The 18309-nt window shown below is 44.4% G+C and overlaps 1 protein-coding gene across 2 annotated transcripts in view; it reads right to left on the bottom strand.

Annotated features, from left to right (window-relative positions):
* TMEM38B (transmembrane protein 38B) overlaps positions 1 to 18309 on the bottom strand; it is a 46069-nt gene that overhangs the window by 15249 nt on the left and 12511 nt on the right. The window contains exons 2-3 of one of the 2 annotated variants that reach the window (XM_074994624.1): positions 9786 to 9904; positions 7602 to 7758 (exon numbers count right to left, since the gene is read on the bottom strand). In XM_074994624.1, the coding sequence (XP_074850725.1) occupies positions 7602 to 7758; positions 9786 to 9795 (167 nt within the window). In that variant the 5' untranslated portion in view covers positions 9796 to 9904. The remainder of the gene's footprint in view (positions 1 to 7601; positions 7759 to 9785; positions 9905 to 18309) is intronic. The other variant, XM_074994623.1, reaches the window with a different exon arrangement.

Genomic DNA, 18309 nt, shown 5'->3' with positions numbered 1-18309 from the left:
GGTGAGCTGAACTTAAGGACTTTTTAGTCTCCTATTTTAATAATTCAAGACAATCATATGTTCAAATAATTTACAGTATTAAATTTGAACCTGGATAGATTATTGCAGAATAGAGTTTTACATATTTTACTTTCATAGCCTTGTTTTTATCTGTTTAGATTAAACTGTCATTTTTGTATTCAACTGAATTTGATGCAGTCATAGATCAGTACATTAAACTGAGTGCACTATTGTTGGGGACTGCATACTTTACAGTTTCATAGCTGCCCAAAATGAGGCATTATATAGTGGCTGTGTACTGCAGTTCTTGAAAATCAGTAAACCTGCTCCAGCACAACAGGACAAGAGGCAGTTAGTGTGAGGAGCTCTATTTTGTGTCATTAATCAGCCCTTTTGGGGCGCCAGTCTCTTAACTAGGCCTTGAAAAGAATAAAAACCCTCTTTACAAAGCCTAATTAATATCTACCATGGCCTCCTATTTCTTGAAACATATGAAGTGGGATTCTCTAGTACCTTCGCCTATGATGATTCTAAAGACAAAATGTCATATGTAAGCTCTGCTTAGTACTTTTTGGCAGAGGAGCAGATCTAAATTTTTGCAGGAATTAAACCCATGTCCTTGAAATCCAAAGAGTGGAGGAGAGGAATAAACATGAGGAAACAGTGATGGGAAAGTGCTTCCACAGTTTGAACACATTCAAAAATTTGGATCTATCCCCTTTTCCACCCCCTACAACCATAGTTTTGAATGCCTTCCTCCCATGCAAGAGTAGATGCCCTTTCCCAAATAACAAAACTGAAGATCTGGATTCAATAATTATGACTAACTGTATGTAATCACTGAATATATTTGCGAATAGCAACACAGGATTGAGGATACCTTAGCATAATCTAAAACCTTTGAAAATGTTAACTGAACAAACTGAGTAAAATAATTTGCATGATTTCAGCCACACAATAATCCATTTCTTGTGTGCAATAAATGTCACAAGCTGCATTACTGCAGGATTACTCTTCAAGTCAGAGCACATCCGCATCCATGTTTTAATTTTGCACTGACTAGTATTCTGTTTCCCCCTCCTCTTACACATGAAAGCAGTTACAGTAAACCCCCAAACTTACATGTAGGTTGAGTTCCAAGGCAACCACATGTAAGTCAAATTTCATGCAAGTCAGAGGAGCCGGGAAACTGACCCACAAAGAGGAGAGCCAGGCTGCCGCCTGGTTCGCAGCTCCCCACCACTCCTGGGAGCCAGGAAACCAACTAGCACAATAGCACTGGTCAGTTTCCCACCTCCTTGCTGCTCCTGATTCTGACTCGTGTTAATCCAAGTAATGCTCAAATTGAAATTATGTATGTAGGGGTTTTACTGTATTTACCGTAAGTAGTAAGAAGCATACAAGAAAAGAAAAAAGAAAAGAAAAGAAAAGAAAGACTAGGCCTCAGTGCATGACAGTGTGGATGCCGATACTGTATTGTGCAACTGGTATTTACAATAGCCAAATACATATAAACTTTGACCACTGGTAAATTCTGGTCACATACTGGGAGCAAGAGTTCAATCCAGCGCTAAGGCTTTTTTACATCTTGAAGCGTTCTGCAAGAAGCTACAACTCAACATGCCACTGAGGTCTGTCTTTTAAAAAAAAAATAAATAAATAAGCCATAACTGAACTGAAAGACCAAAGTTAAGAATGTTACATGGCTAGTGAAAAACAGACAAAGTACTGCTTATATTAGTCTTCAATTTCACAAAATGGTTGTCTTTTTTTTAAAATCAAATTTATAACTGAGTGATAAGTAAAGTCGCATGAATGTGTGTATGTTTAAGATTCTGTTCACTAAAAAGCCAAGATAGGCCTACTGAAAGTTTTGCAGATTTTTTTTTAATCGATTTATAAAATTGTCACTTCCATCTAGCTCATGGAAATATTTAAATATTTTGTTTCACTATGGAAGTTGGATGTGATTGATGTAATAATTACAAACAAGACATATGCAAAATATTTGTTCCTGAATACTGAATTGCTAATATTTACTTTCCAGGCATTGTCCTTTACAAGTGGGTCCTTCCTATAAATACCACTGCAGAGTGACAATTTCTACACTAGATAAAATTAGTTTCTTTCCAAGCAGTTGTCAGAGTAAATGGAATATCATCTCTCTACTCGAAAGGATTAATTTGCCTTAGTATCTTATACTATTCAGATTACTTAGTTTTTAATTAAAATTATTAAAAACCCATAAATTGTGGAGAAATACAAATGGATTTTTACCAGTTTTATGGGTTTTTTGTGTTGATGCTGTAATTATGAACCACAGAATTTACTTTTCTGATGTGAAAACCAAGATAAAATAGTTTACTGGAAAACTAGAACATCTACAGCATTCTGTAGAAAAATGGCATAAATCATCCAGCGTTCTCTATGTTTGTTATTTTCTACTATGCTGCAAATATTTTATGCAACTACCAATAGCTACCAGCAGATGTTGCTATTCCATGTAAAGTTTAAAACATAGATGCTGAATTACCAGCTAGAGAAAACAAGTGTCATATAACCAGTTTTACTTATTGGTGTATGAGTTCTGCTTTAAGACTAAATAGGAATCATGTAAGTCAGTGTAAGGTTCTAGTAATTTTTTTTACAAAATGAATAATTCTAAAGTTTTCATAATATTTGTACTGGGTCATGAGCAACACACCATTTTCACTTACATCTGATTTAACAGTACATTTAGTTTATATATTGTTGTCTTTATTCTTTCACATCTGGAACATTAAATGTCATTTCTGCAAACTGTGTTATCTATTCTAGTTAACGTAACACTCAAAATTACAAAAAACATATTTATCTTTTTCTTTTTTTACTGTTCTCCCTGGATGAATCCAAACAGGAATTTGTCCTTTGTGCATCTCATATAGCAACTTTTTTATTATAAAAAATTACATTTTTATTTGTAATAGGGTGTAATTATAAAGCCACAAGAAGGACTGACAGCATCTGCAGTGCCAGATACTGTTTAGAGTGCAGATACTGTTTAGACTTTAAAAATCAGCTAGACTTCAAGGAGACCATGTGTTTAAGGAAATCAAAGAATTAATTTTCTTGTAAACTGTTTCTAAAAGTAAATTCGAAATAAGGATTTGTGAATTTAAAGTTTTGTTCACAAAATATATTTTAAAGCAAATTAAACTAAGAAATATTGCAAGGCCACATTCAGAAAGTATCTTTCATCTCTTCCACCTGAGTATGTCAATGAACAAACTCATTTAATTTAACAAAACAAGTTCATAAAACAGAATAATAGAATTGTAGGACCGGAAGGAACCTCCAGAGGTCTTCTACTCCAGTCCCCTGCACTCGGACTAAGTATTATCTGTAGAACGTCCCTTGCAAGTGTTTGTCTAATCTACTCTTAAATTCCACAACCTGCCTAAGCAGTTTACTCCAGTGCTTGACCACACTAACAAGCCCTTGCTGTAATTTAAGCCCATAATTTCTTGTCCTACCCTCATAAGTAAAGGAGAACAATTATCTCCCTCCACCTTCAACATCTTTCCGTGGACGTGAAAGACAGTTCTCTCCTCTCCACACTAAACAAACCCACATTTTTTCCACTTTCCCTCGCAGGTCATGTTTTGTAGATGTTTAATCATTTTTGTTGCTCTTTTCTGGACTTTCTCCAATTTGTCCACATCTTTTCTGAAATGTGGCATCCAGTTGAGGCCTAATAAGCACAGTGTAGAGTGGAAGAATTATTTTGCATGTCTTGATTACAAAAATTGCTGCTAATACAACACCAAACAATATTTGCTGTTTCTGCAATAGTGTTAAACTGTTCCCTCATATTTAGTCTGTGATCCACCCTGCCCCACAAATTCCACCCTGCAGTATTCAATCCCAGGCAATCATTTTCTAAGTGGAGTACTTTGCATTTGTGCTCACTGAATTTAATTCTATTTCCTTCAGATCACTTCTCCCAATTGTCCAGATGATCTCGAAATTTTATCCTATCCTTCAAAGCATTTGCAACCTTTCCTAGCTTGGTACCATCCACATACTTCGTAAGTGTTCTTTCTAAGCCATTATCTAGATTCCAATGAAGATGATATTGAACAGAATCAGACCCAGAACAGATCCCTGCTGTATTTCACTAGACATGCCCTTCCAGCTTGATTCTGAACCAGTGATACCTACTCTCTGATAATGTTTTTCAAACCAATTATGTATCCCCCTTACAACAGTTCAGCCTACTTTAGTCATGAGAAGGGATACAAGACAATACCAAAAGCCTTTCTAAAATCAAAATAACCACATGTACTGCACTCCCACCTCCTCCCCCCAACAAGGCTTGTTATCCTGTCAGAGAAAGCCATTAGATTGGTTTCATATGATTTATTCTTGATAAATCCATGCTGTTACTTATCACTTTTATCATCTTCTAGTTGTCTGCAAAGCAACTGATTAATTATTTGGTTGCTTATCATACAGCGTAGTCAAATTAGTCTGACTTCCCGTATTCTCCTTACTTCCCTTTCAAAGATTGGCATTGTATTTGCCCTTTTCCTGTTCTCTGGAATCTTTCCCATCCATGAATATATCATCCCATCTTCCACAACTTTTGGAAGACAATCATTAATCATTCAGATTATCTCCGAACTACTTGAGTATTTTAGGATGTACTCCATCAACCTCTCGTGACTTGAAAACATCTAATTTGTCTAAGTAATTTCTTATTTGTTCTTTCCCTATTTTAACCTTTAGTCCTACTTCATTTTCACTGATGTTCATTATGTTAGATTTCCAATTGCTACTAAATTTTTTTTGGTAAAAAACTAAGTAATTTATTACTTCTTCCATTTCCACATTTTTTTGTCATTGTTTTCCTCCTCATTGAGTAATTGGCCTGCTTTTTTCTTGGTCGCCTCCTTGATTTCAATGTATTTGTAGAAAGTTTTCTTGTTACCATTCGCATATCTAGCTAGTTTAATTTTGTTTTGTGTCTTGACCTTTCCAATTTGGTCCCTACACGTTTGTGGAATTTGCTTAGATTCATCCTTTGTAATTTGATCTAGCTTGCACTTTTTCTTGGACTCTTAATTTTTAGATCACTCAAGATCTCCTGGTTAAGTTAAGGTGGTCTCTTGCCATACTTCCTGTCGTTCTTACGCAGTGAGAGAGTTTGCTGTTGTGATCTATTCTTTCTTAAACTGTTTTTCTTCTTAAACTTGCTGCTATGGGATCTTGCTCCTTCAATTTGCTAGCGCCTGCCTTATTGGAATCCATTATCTTTTCGCGTTGTTTTCCTCTCCTACCATTCCTTAGAATCCATTTCTTAATTACTTTTGCCTAAGCTGCCGTCCACTTTAGAATTCTCAGCAGTTCCTTTCTATTTGTCAAAATCAAAGCTAAAATGGTCTCTTCTCTAGCAGTTTTTTCTACCTTCTGAAATTAAAAAGAAGTATCCAATGCATTCCAAGAACTTGTTGGATAATTTGTGCCCAACTGTACTACCTTCCCAAGAGCAGTGCAGGTAGCTGAAGTCCCCAGTCACTACCAAGTCTTAGAAGCAAACAATCCCATTAACATGATTTCAAAAGTCATCTGGCACTTTGGTTGTAAAGTAACTAGACTGTTAATTAACCCTGGCTCTAACTATTCACAAGTTTTTCAAGTTCTCTGTAAAACAGGATTATGATCTAATTTTTGCTGTCTAGCAGCAGTTTTTCATTTACGTACAAAACTACTGTTGCTTTCCAAGGTTTTTTAATGCATTCCTTTAGAAAGCATATTTTTCTTAAAATAACTAGCACCATTTCTGAAAGATTCTGATCCATTTCTTATTGCAAATTTTAAGTAAAACTTGCAGTAAGAAGGCCCTCCTGAAAATTAAGTGCATTTTGCTGAGGACTATCTGAAAAGTTAACAGTTCCAGAAGGAACAAAAATTGATGCTATAAGTAAAGGCATAGCTTTGCAAAAATCCAAACAAGAGTGCTGTTTCTGAATTTGAGTTCAACTACTTCCATTTTTTTTACTCCTTGAAGTGGTCCAATAATGTCCACTTTCCTCAGCAACAGTGGTTCCAATCCCATATCTGATAACCTACTTTGCTGTGAGATGCATCATTAACTATTGAAACACTGAAGAATAGGCTCCTGAACTGAAGCACTAAAGAATAGTACATCCTCTGCTCTCCAATCCTTATCTACTAGACCTCTGCCTTCCTCCCAGGAGCCACTCTTTGGGTTATACCACAACTAACAAGTACATTTTTAAATAACATGTGGAGATACACATCTCATGGAGCCAGAAGGGACCTCAGGAGGTCATCTAGTCCAGCCCCTGCCCTCTTGACAGGACTAGCACCATCCCTTTTTTTTAAATCTATTTTGTCCCAGCTCCTAAATGGTCCCCTCACGTAATGAGCTCACAACCCTGGGTTTAGCAGGCCAATGCTCAAACCACTGAGCTATCCCTCCCCCTCAAGTACTGAACTCTCAACCCCAAACTTGTAAGGCCAGTGCACTAGCCACTGAGCTATCCCACCTGCTTCTGAGCTATCCCGCTCTCTTTTAACTTTGGTTAACTTACCCACCTTCGAGAACTTGGATTAATATTGAAGTAAAAAACAAACTCTGCTTTTAACTCAAGTTAACAGTTCAAGTTCAACCCCAAATGCCCCTACAGACTAATTTCAGCTAACAAATTAAAAGCAAATTTGCCATATCTCCAGGGCTATTTTAACCCACATGAGCTACCCAGAGTCAAGAACCTACTTTTCTGCAACACAGACATACCCTTAGGAACAAAACAAGATCTCTTCACCCTTAAGTCCCCATCCTTTCCCACAGCAAGCCAGTTCATTGGCTCTTGTTCGCTTCCCATTAAATTTACAGCTGATTCCATGTTAATCTTTCCCTCACCATTGTTCTCAAAATGACTCATGTCTCCTGTAAATTTCAGAAAGGCAAGCGGAGAACTAGCAGTAAATTATGCAGGTTCTTGCCAGCAAGCAAAATCTAAAAGGGGTGGGAAGAATTGGTCCTAGCAAACCCTACTTTCTAGCAGCAGCAAAACACCTACTTCTTGGTTTAATCTGAACGCTTAAGAGCTACCTCAAAAACTTCGTGTCTCATCTTCCTAGGAATTACTTGAATTTTTAAAAGTAATGATAACAAACTCTGCCTTGGACAAGCTTATCCCTCAAGTTTCTTTGCAAATCTTTGAAGAGATTGACTAAGCCACTTGCCAATAATAAATAGAAAGCACCGTAAAGTCAAAATTATGGCTCAAATCATTCCCCTACACAAGAGGGCCTTCCAAAGACAGACTGAAAGATAATCTTGTTCTTTCAAGAAAGGAAGTATGCCTTCCATTACTTCCAGTTTGCATTACCACTGAAGCCTCTCTGACTGTGTCTATGCAATGGGATTTGTATTGAGAGACGGTTTTTGACCCTAAAGTTATCCCATTGATGCTATTGGTGGAGTTCTGACAATGGCATAGGCAATACTCTTCATAAGCATGCATATCATCTGAGTATGATTTTACTAATACAAAAAGAAATGCTTATTTTATACTCTCACGCATGCTTACCAGACTGAAGAAGCCAGGAAGACATTTGTGCTGTTGGCAAGGAACCCCACTGGAGGCTCTGCAAGCATCAAGGAAGACAGAACAGACCCACCGAAGCAGTACAGCATAGCACTAAACCAACAAGCAATCGGACTCTGGCGTGACACTTCCACTGCTCCTAAAATAAAAGGAAGCAAAAAGGCAGCCTGTAATTAATATATTTACAAGTAGAAAGGTGTAAAACAAACCAAATAATTTTTACAATTGTTTATCATCATCAATAACATACAAATAATTTAGACTGCAGATTGATTTGTTTGATACGATCACCTGTCTTTGAAACACTGAATATCAGGTAATATTATGCAGGATGCTGCAAAATTCTACATTTCAGTCCCCTCAAAAAGGCAAACATTTTCAAATATTTTAAGGAAAGATAGAAAGACAAAAGTCGTCTGCACAACAACTTGATAATTGACAAAGTATTATAACCAAAGAAACCTACTAGCACCAACAATATTCTGTACTCAATAATGCCTTTCATCAGAAGATCCCAGAACATTTTAAAATGAGTAGTATCTTCACTGTGCAAATCAAACACAAACTTCAGTGAAAACAAAATGCAGTCATGTGGCACTTTAAAGACCAACAAAATAATTTATTATGTGATGCGTTTTAAATCAATACCCTCGATACCAGAGATACGCTGAAATGCTCTCAGACCAAACATTACTGAAGTCGCCCCACTGAAGCATTTAAATGGACAAGTGATCACAGACAAAAAGCTGCAGATGTCCAGATAGGTGGAACTCTACTCAACTCTTCATTCCCATGAGCATACAATACAACCTGAACTTGACAACCTCATCCAAACTCTTCCAGAAATGTCTGCGCTAGATGCAGAGCCTATGGAGGAGGAACTTTCCCAAGCTCTTGATGCTCTCTCCAACAGAAAAGCACCAGGAAACGACAGAATTCCAGCTAAAGTCCTGAAGGCAAACAAGGCTGGGCTCTTCCCCTTCCTCTACAATTTAGTCCTAAAATGTTGGAGAGCAGGTGATGTCCCACACGATGGGAAGGATGCAAACATCACTCTCTATAAAAACAAAGGAAACAAGGGTGACTGCAACAACTACAGAGGCATCTCGCTACTGAGCATCACAGGCAAAGCATTTGCTCATGTCGTTCTCAAATGCCTGCAAAAACTCACAGATCGAATCTATCCAGAAACACAATGTGGCTTCAGGGCTGGCAGGTCAACAATGGACACGATTTTCTCACTTCAACAACCACAGAAAAAATTCAGAGAACAAGGAAAGCCCTTATTCATAGTATTTGTGGACTTAACAAAGGTGTTTGACACAGTCTATAGATCAGGACTATGCAGAGCATTAACCAAGATTGGCTGCCCACCGACTCTACTCAAGCTCATAACATTCTTTCATGAAAACATGAAAGCAACAGTGCAATATGAAGAATCTACACCGGAACCATTTGCAATGAACAGTGGTGTCAAACAAGGGTGTGTTCTTGCCCCTATCCTCTTCAGCATATTCTTCTCGGTTCTACTAAATTGCACATTTCAAAACTCACACAGCAATGTATTTCTCCACACAAGATTAGATGGCTTCCTCTACAACCTGCCAAGACTCAAGGCCAAAACTAAGGTCAAGAAAGTCCTCACCACTGAATTCCTCTTTGCAAATGATGCAGCTCTCATCGCTCATAATGACACTCTACAGTCACTGATGGACTCTCTATCCAGAGCCTGCAAATTGTTTTCCCTTGACATAAGCATGAAGACAACTGCTGTATTCGCTCAAGGTACACCTCAGCGACCCAATGTCATTCTCGATAACAGCCCATTAGAGGTGGTTCAACAATTCTGTTACCTTGGATGTACTGTCACCATAAAGCTATCCATGGCCAAAGAACTGAACATCAGAATTGGGAAGGCAGCTATGATTTTTGGCAGACTTACGAAACAAGCATGGAACAATCCTAAGCTGACGGTGAAAACAAAGATACTAATCTACCAGGCACGTGTACTGAGTATCCTACTATATGGTTCTGAGGCATGGACCACCTACTCGAACCAGAAGAAAAAACTGAACATCTTCCATCTTTGCTGCCTCCACAGTATTATGAATATCAACGGTCAAGATAAAGTTTCAAATGCAGATGTCCTGTCAAGATCTAACATACCCAGTCTCATAGTGATTGTCCACAGCAGAAGACTACGATGGCTCGGTCATGCGAGAAAAATGGTGACAAACATCTTCCCAAAGAAATCCTCTTCGGTGAACTGTCATGTGGGTTGAGAGCTAGAGGAAGATCAAAGCTAAGATTCAAGGATACACGCAAAAACGCCATGAAAAAAATTCAACATCAATCCAAAATCCTGAGAACCTACATCATCAGATTGAAATACGTGGCGACGACAGGGCACATCATCCTTCGATAGTATATGTGCAAACCACACAAAAGAACTTCGTCTTAGAAGGAAAAACTCTCAGCATCAAGAGTTCAGAAACAGACTGACATGTGGTTCTTGCAGTCGACCGTGCATATTCAATACTGGATGGATAACCCATGAGGGAAGCTGCAGACTCAAACGCTGCCCATAGAGCCTCACCCCTGCTGCTAACCACCATCTCCCGAGACGAAAAGGGGCCATATGTAGTCTTTAAAGTGCTGCATGACTGGGTTTTTGTTTTGTTAGAATACAGACTAACATGGCCATCTCTCTGTCAATATTCAACAAAGTTCAGTGAATTACAGTAACATTGGAAAGACTTAGTATATCTAGTCCTGTGACCCATCTATCCTGACAACTAGTCTTTCAGTGGCTAGTACCAGAATCTTCACAGAAACTTAAAGAAAAATTATCCCTTAAAAATACTGATCCTATTTAACAGCATTGTGGATATTACTATGCATATAAATAGCTAAACCTTGGCTTCAAAAGTATTTTATATTCACAAGTTCCATACGTAAATTAGATGTTGCATGAAATGGATTTAGTCATCAATTTAATAACTTTCAGAGTCTTTTGTGTGTCCCCTTATTCTAACAGATAAAAATGAGAGAAGTTGTATTCCCCATTTGTTTTGACTCCATTAACCATGGATTAAACAGAGACTGGGAGTGGCTTGCAACTTACAAAGGCCGTTTCTCTGCTCTAGGTGCTAGTATCTCCCCATTAGATTCTGACAAAGGCTCACATCCCCGTGTCTGATCTGTCCTGTTTTTTCCTCTTTTGACAAGTGCTGTTGATACTGGGCCATTTCCACCTTGCTGAACAGACCTTGTCAGCTCTGCCCCTCCCTCCTTCTGGGAACCCACTCTTTAAATACCCCTCTGAAACCACCCCCCACTCATGCATCTGATGAAGCAGGTCTTTGCCCATGAAAGCTTATGCTCCAAAATATCTGTTAGTCTATAAGGTGCCACAAAACTTCTTGTTGTTCACCATTTGTTTTATGTCTAATAGCCTCTCATTCATCTCCTCTATATACTTTTTAAAATGTTCTCAGAGAAACCTCACAATGCCTCTAATCATTTGCATTCTCCCCTCAGACTCCTTCTATTTCAGATGTATGTGGAGCTAGCCATATTTCCTACTACATTTTGATGATGCATCAAATTTTGATACCATTTTGCATCCTCAACAAGTATTATTTATGTACTTTTTGAAATGAGGTGATCAGACTTGAACAATATACACCAGCGATTTATATAATTGGATCGGAATATTTTCTGTATACAGTCTACACACTTTTTAACACAAACTAACATTGTCTGTTTTTCTTACTCTGCTAAGCATGGAACAGCTGTTTTCACTGAACTATCCACAATACAAAGATCTTTTTTTCCTGAATCAATAGTGTTCATTTAGAACTTATTACTGAGATTATTTCAAATTATTATTTTCAACATGCAGTGCTCTGCACTTAACTATATTGAATATCATCTGGCATCATGTCACCAAATTGCTTAGGTAAGATAAGCCATTAATTAATTGCCCACTGAATTCTTGTCACAACTAAGCTAAACTCTATGCCTTCTTTTATGATGACATATATTGGATTTATGAGCAGCTTCAATGGGGAGAAATAACTTAATATGCCCTCTTGCTGGGTCATACAGAAAAAGAGGTCTGATACATCTTTAAAGCTCACAGCTGCCAGGCATAATAGTTTACTCCAGACAGCATAAAAGCAATTAGGAACCTCTTACAGTGGCACTTGAGATACAAGCTGAATACCATTATCTAATAGCTAATATGACATCCGCAAGCAAATCTGTCATTCCTCCACAACTTGGTCTATTCACAGCGAGGAACCCATAACCAACATGCTTTCCCTTCACTTGTGTAAGCAGTGGAAGAGGATGATGCGTGGCCAAACTGCAAGAATGAAACATCATAAAGAAAACTGCTTTATGGGAGAAAATTATGTGGATGAAGATGTGGCCATGGCTGAGTGGATTAACAGGTTCATAGCTTAAACTCACTTGGCAGCACATCATTCTTCAAGACTCTCTGTACTTTTTAGTATAAATGTGATTTGACAAGTATGTTCCCAAGCTACTTCCTATGTTAGCTAGTGCTAGGAAACAGGTATAGCTTGGCTAATCCTTATGGCTTGTTTAATTATTTAAGAATCTATCACCCAAGCATACAATACAAAAAGTTGCAGTAAGAGGAATCTAGAGCTGCCACTTGTAACTGTCATTTTCTCATTTTACATCATATAATATATGGCCCTTACCATGAAACATCAGGGCCACAGATCATAATGGTGATATCATAAGTCTATTCCCTATTTTACTTCAGCGTAACTCAGCATTTCCAAGGGAACCCTACTCTATACCTGCTTTTTCTCAAAAAACAGAAATGCCAGTGAGTTAAATGGGGCTACTCCAAAATTAAGTGTACTCTAAGAGCTGTCAGGCTTAGGCTTTTGGTAACTTGGAACTGGGATTTTTCTTGGAAGGTCTGACATCTGAGTGCTGCAGCCTTGACAGTGGCTTTCATAATAAAGGAATCCTTGATCTACTGAAATTTAGCTCTCATGGTCCTGTGATGGGGTTCAGGGGTCCCCCTGCACTGCACCCCGTCTGCTGGCAGGATTGACTCTCACTCAGCAGGTACAACAGAACGTTTATTAGGCAACAGATGCCCAGTTTCTCACAGAAGCGACAGCACAGCAGCCAGAGACAGTCCTTCCAACCCGTCCTGGGGAGAAGACCCTGAGGGGTGCCCCTCTGGGGTGTAGCTTTCCCCCTCCTCAGGCTGGCTGCCTTCCAGCTCCTCCTTCCCCAGCATCCTAACTGCCGCCCCCGATTCAAAACCCAGCTCGGCTCCTCCCTCCTCTTTGTTCAGGACAAAGGTGTTACCTGCCAGTTGTAGCCCCAGGGTCATCCTTAGCCACTGGGAGCTGCTGCTTGCCTCAGACATCCAGCCTGACTCACACGTGCACTCCCCCCACTCCATCACATCTCTCCCCCCTTCCAGACCGAACTGAGCGGGGTCACTTAGCCACTGACCTGGGGAAGTTCGGGGCCCTCCCTGCATGACAGGGCATCGGCTATGGTGTTGTTGTTCCCCTTCACATGGACCACCTCCATGTCGTAGTCCTGCAGGAGCAGACTCCACCGCAGGAGCTTGGCGTTGGCCCCTTTCATGTGATGCAGCCAGGTCAGGGGTGAGTGATCGGTGTACACAGTGAAACGCCATCCAAACAGGTACCGCTGCAGCTTCCCCAGCGCCCACACCATGGCCAGACATTCCTTCTCTATGGCAGCGTAGTTCTGCTCCCGGGGCAGCAGCTTCTTACTCAGGTACACGATGGGGTGTTTCTCCCCTTTGTCATTCACCTGCATTAGCACTGCCCCCAGCCCCACGTCTGAGGCATCGGTGAACACCAGGAAGGGTTTGCTGAAGTCTGGATTTGCCAGCACTGGGGCCCTGACCAGAGCCTCCTTCAGCGCGCAGAGGGCCTCTTGGCACTGCTCGGTCCAGACCACCTTGTCAGGCTTTCCCTTTTTACATAGCTCCGTGAGGGGGGCTGCGATGGAGCTAAAGTGGGGCACAAACCTCCGGTAGTACCCTGCCATCCCAATGAAGGCCTGGACCTGTTTCTTAGTCTGGGGTGTGGGCCAATCTCTGACAGCCTCCACTTTAGCTGGCTCTGGCTTTAAGCAGCCGCTGCCCACCTTGTGGCCCAGGTAGGTCACCTCAGCCATTCCCACCTTGCACTTCCCTGCCTTGATAGTCAGACCAGCCCTCTGGAGTCGGTCCAGCACCTGCTTGACTTGGGACACATGGTCCTCCCACGTCTGGCTGAAGATGCAAACGTCGTCCATGTACGCCAGGGCAAAGCTCTCCATCCCTTTCAGTAGCTGGTCCACCAGACGCTGGAAGGTAGCGGGTGCCCCCTTGAGGCCAAAGGGCAGGACCAGGAACTCGTAGAGCCCCACAGGGGTGATGAAAGCCGACTTGAGCCGGGCATCTTCGTCTAATGGCACTTGCCAGTACCCCTTGGTGAGGTCTATGGTGATGAGGTAACGGGCTCCCCCCAGCTTGTCTAAAAGGTCATCAGGCCTGGGCATGGGGTAGGCGTCCGATACAGTGATGGCGTTAAGCTTGCGATAGTCCACACAAAACCGAACAGACCCATCTTTTTTAGGGACTAACACCACGGGAGAGGCCCAGGGGCTGGACGAGGGTTGGATCACCCCCAGAGCCAGCATGTCTTCAACCTCCTGCTCTATGTCCTGAGCCGTCTTCCCTGTGACTCTGAATGGCACATACTTGATAGGGGCATGGGTGCCTGTCTCTATTCGGTGGACAGCTAGGTCAGTGCGTCCAGGTCTGTCAGAGAACAGCTGTTGATGCGAATGCAGCACCTCCTTGATCTCCGTCTGCTGGGCAGGGGTCAGCTGGTCTGAGAGGGGAATAGACTCCAGCAAGGAGCTGGCTCCAGCCCTTGTGAGTAAATCCACCAAGGGATCATCCCCCTGCCCCTCCCAGTGCCTGCACACGGCCAGCACCAAGTTCTCTCTGTCCCAGTAAGGTTTCATCATGTTCACATGATAGACCCGATGGCTGTGGGCCCGGTTTGACAGTTCCACCACATAATTCACATCATTTAGCTGTTTGACGACCTTGAAGGGCCCATCCCAGGCCGCTTGCAGCTTGTTCCACTGCACAGGTACAAGGACCATCACTTGGTCGCCAGTGGCATAGGCTCGGGCCCTGGCGTTACGGTCATACCAGACCTTTTGCTTCCTTTGGGCCATGGAGAGGTTCTCCCTGGCCAGGCCCATGAGCTCGGTGAGTTTTTCCCGGAAGGACAGTACATACTGTACCACTGACTCCCCTCCAGGAGAGGCCATCCCCTCCCACTCTTCTCTGAGCAAGTCCAAGGGTCCCTGTACCCTCCTTCCATACAGCAGCTCAAACGGGGAGAACCCCGTGGATTCCTGGGGCACCTCCCTGTATGCAAACAGCAGGTGGGGTAAGTACTTGTCCCAGTCATGGGGGTATTGATTCATGAAGGTTCTCAGCATCTGCTTCAGAGTCCCATTGAACCTCTCCACCAGTCCATTGGTCTGCGGGTGGTAGGCTGTGGCCCAGGTGTGCTGGACCCCACACTTGACCCACAAGCTTTGCAGTAGGGCTGACATGAAGTTGGACCCCTGATCTGTGAGGACCTCTTTGGGGAACCCCACTCTGCTGAAAATGGACAGCAGTGCATCCGCCACGGTGTCAGCGTCGATAGAGGTCAAGGCCACAGCTTCTGGGTATCGCGTGGCAAAATCTACCACTACCAAAATATATTTCTTCCCCGAACGCGTTGCCTTGCTGAAGGGTCCCACTATGTCTATAGCCACTTTCTGGAAAGGCTCCTCTATGATGGGCAGTGGCCTCAGGGGAGCTTTCTGTCCCGGGTCTTCCCCACCCTCTGGCAGGGATCGCAGGACAGGCAATACAGACGGACAGCTGCAAAGATCCCAGGCCAAAAAAAGTTTTGTAACAACCTTCTCCTGGTGCAGTGGATCCCCTGGTGTCCTGCGAGCGGGATATCATGGGCTAGGTACAGCAACCTGCGCCGGTACTTTTGGGGAACCACCAGCTGCCTCTGGACCTTCCATGGCTCCGCTTTGCGTCTGGGAGCCCATTCCCGGTACAGGAATGCCTTTTCCCACAGGAATCTCTCCCTGCAGCCCTCCCCCAGCTGGGGAGCTGAGCTGAGACTGGCCAGTTCCCTCAGCTTCTGCAAGGAGGGGTCTCTCTGCTGCTCTGCCTGAAATTCTTCGGCTGGGGCAGGGGCAGATGCTACTTCCCCATCCCTGTCTGGCTCCAGCACCCCTGGCCTGTGAGATCTGGTTTTTGGGGGCCCCCTTTCTCTCAGGGTTGGTCCCTGTGTCTCCTGTGACTTTGGCTGAGCTTGTACCCCTGAATCTGGGGAGCGTACCCCTCGTTTTCTTTGGCTACGGGTCAGGACCAGGGCACGAGGGCATTCACCTTGCCAGTTCTCCAGGTCAGCCCCCATCAGTACATCTGCCGGCAAATGGCTGTGCACGCCCACTTCCTTGGGGCCTTCCTTCTTCCCCCATTTCAGGTGCACCCTCGCCATGGGCACCTTGAAAGGGGTCCCATCAATTCCTGTTATCGTCAGGTGGGAATTGGGTATCATGCACCCCGGTGCCACCACCCCGGGTCGGGCCAGCGTCACATCAGCGCCTGTGTCCCAGAACCCCGTGACCTTTTTCCCGTCTACCTCGAGGTGTTTGAGACGCTTGCTCCACAGAGGTAGTGCCACCCCCACTCTGTAAACTGACCTCCGAGCATTTGGTCCCCCTGGTGAGCTGGTCTGTGGGGCAGACTTGGCCCAATGCGAGTGCCTATTGTCAGCACCACCCGCCTTGGCCGCCAGCCTCTCTGGCTTCTGGGACTCCACCCAGTTGACTCCATGACCCCCCGGCCTGCTCAACCTGTCTGGGAGCTTGGGGCACTGGGCTACTCTATGCCCCTTTCGCCCACAGCGATAACAGCCTGGGTCTTGTTGTGTCCCTCGGGCCGGCTGCTCTGCCCAGGCTCTGCTTGGCTCTCTGGGGGGTAGGTGGCTGGCCCCTCTTTCCTGGGCTCGCCCAAGAGGTGGTCCCCTCTGTCGTACAGTCAGGGACCGGTCTCTCTGAGATTCTCGGTCTCTCCGGGACTCCCTCTCTCCCCGGGGCTCACTTTCAAACCTGGCCCGGCTGTTTGTGAAGTCATCTGCCAGTTTCCCTGCATTGTGTGAATCCTCTGGCTTCCAGTCCACGAGCCACACCCTCAGGTCAGGTGCGCACATCTCGTAGAATCGCTCCACGACCGCCAGCTCGATCAGGTCCTCTACGGACTGGACTCCAATTCCGAACGCCCACTTCTGGTAGTATTGCTTCAGGCGGGCGGTTGTATCTACATGGGTTTCCTCTGGCCTCTTCTGCGCCTCCTGGAACTTCTTTTTGTACATCTCCGGAGTCAGCCCGAACTTATGCAGCAGGGCCTGTTTGAACCGTTCATAGTCCCCAGGCTGCAGCCCCTCCAGCTGGCTGAGCACCACTGCGGCCTTCTGGCCCAGCAAGGGGGTGAGGTGCCGGAGCCACTCATCTGGGGGAACCTCATGCAACTCACAGGCTCGTTCAAAGGCGGTAAGGAACTCATCCATGTCCCCTGGGTCCTGACACTGGGCCAGCACACGCGTCTCCAAGTGACTGGCCACCCCAAGCCGTCTGGCCCTCTCCCTGCTTACTGCAGCTGGGGCCTCTTGGCATCTCGCCTCTGCCATGGCCCGCTCATGCTCCCGCTCTTTCTCCTCCCGCTCTCTCTCATGTAGCTGGCGCTCGTGCTCACGCTCTTTCTCGTTCCTGGCACTCGTGCTCATGCTCTCTTTCCCGTTCCTGGTGCTCCAGTTCCTTTAATCTCACCTCGAGCTCCATCCATCGCAGCTCTGTGGTGGGGGACTCTGCCCGCGATGGACCACCGCTAGCTGAGCATGACCTGGCGGGCACCGCGTCTGTCTGACGGCATCGAGCCCCTGCTCCTGTCGGAGAATCCGAAACACTGCCCGAGGCTGACCAGCCACTTTCTGCCAGGACAGGCTCTGCCCCCCCGGATCGGTCACTCTCTTCCAGCTGGACAATCAGCTGGGCCTTGGTCGCCTTCCCCACGGTCAGGCCCCTCTCTCTGCAAAGCCCCGCTAGCTCTGCCTTCAGGAGTCGGGTATAATCCATCTCCCCGCTGCCTCCCGGGGTATCCACTCACCAGCAGCAGCTGCAGGAATTGCTCTGCTCCCACTCTGGCTCTTGTGAGGCTCCTTCTTTCTCTTGTGCTCAGACAGCCACTGCTGGGAGCTCATCCATGGGTGCAGTGCCTCCCACTCCTGACACCAGTGTGATGGGGTTCAGGGGTCCCCCTGCACTGCACCCCATCTGCTGGCAGGATTGACTCTCACTCAGCAGGTACAACAGAACGTTTATTAGGCAACAGATGCCCAGTTTCTCACAGAAGCGACAGCACAGCAGCCAGAGACAGTCCTTCCAACCCGTCCTGGGGAGAAGACCCCGAGGGGTGCCCCTCTGGGGTGTAGCTTTCCCCCTCCTCAGGCTGGCTGCCTTCCAGCTCCTCTTTCCCCAGCTTCCTAACTGCCGCCCCCGATTCAAAACCCAGCTCGGCTCCTCC

The sequence above is a fragment of the Carettochelys insculpta genome, chromosome 5 (assembly GCF_033958435.1).
Source record: "Carettochelys insculpta isolate YL-2023 chromosome 5, ASM3395843v1, whole genome shotgun sequence".
Taxonomy (NCBI): Eukaryota; Metazoa; Chordata; order Testudines; family Carettochelyidae; genus Carettochelys; species Carettochelys insculpta.
The sequence above is the reverse complement of the archived record's forward strand: the minus strand, read 5'-3'. Positions and strand labels throughout refer to the sequence as shown.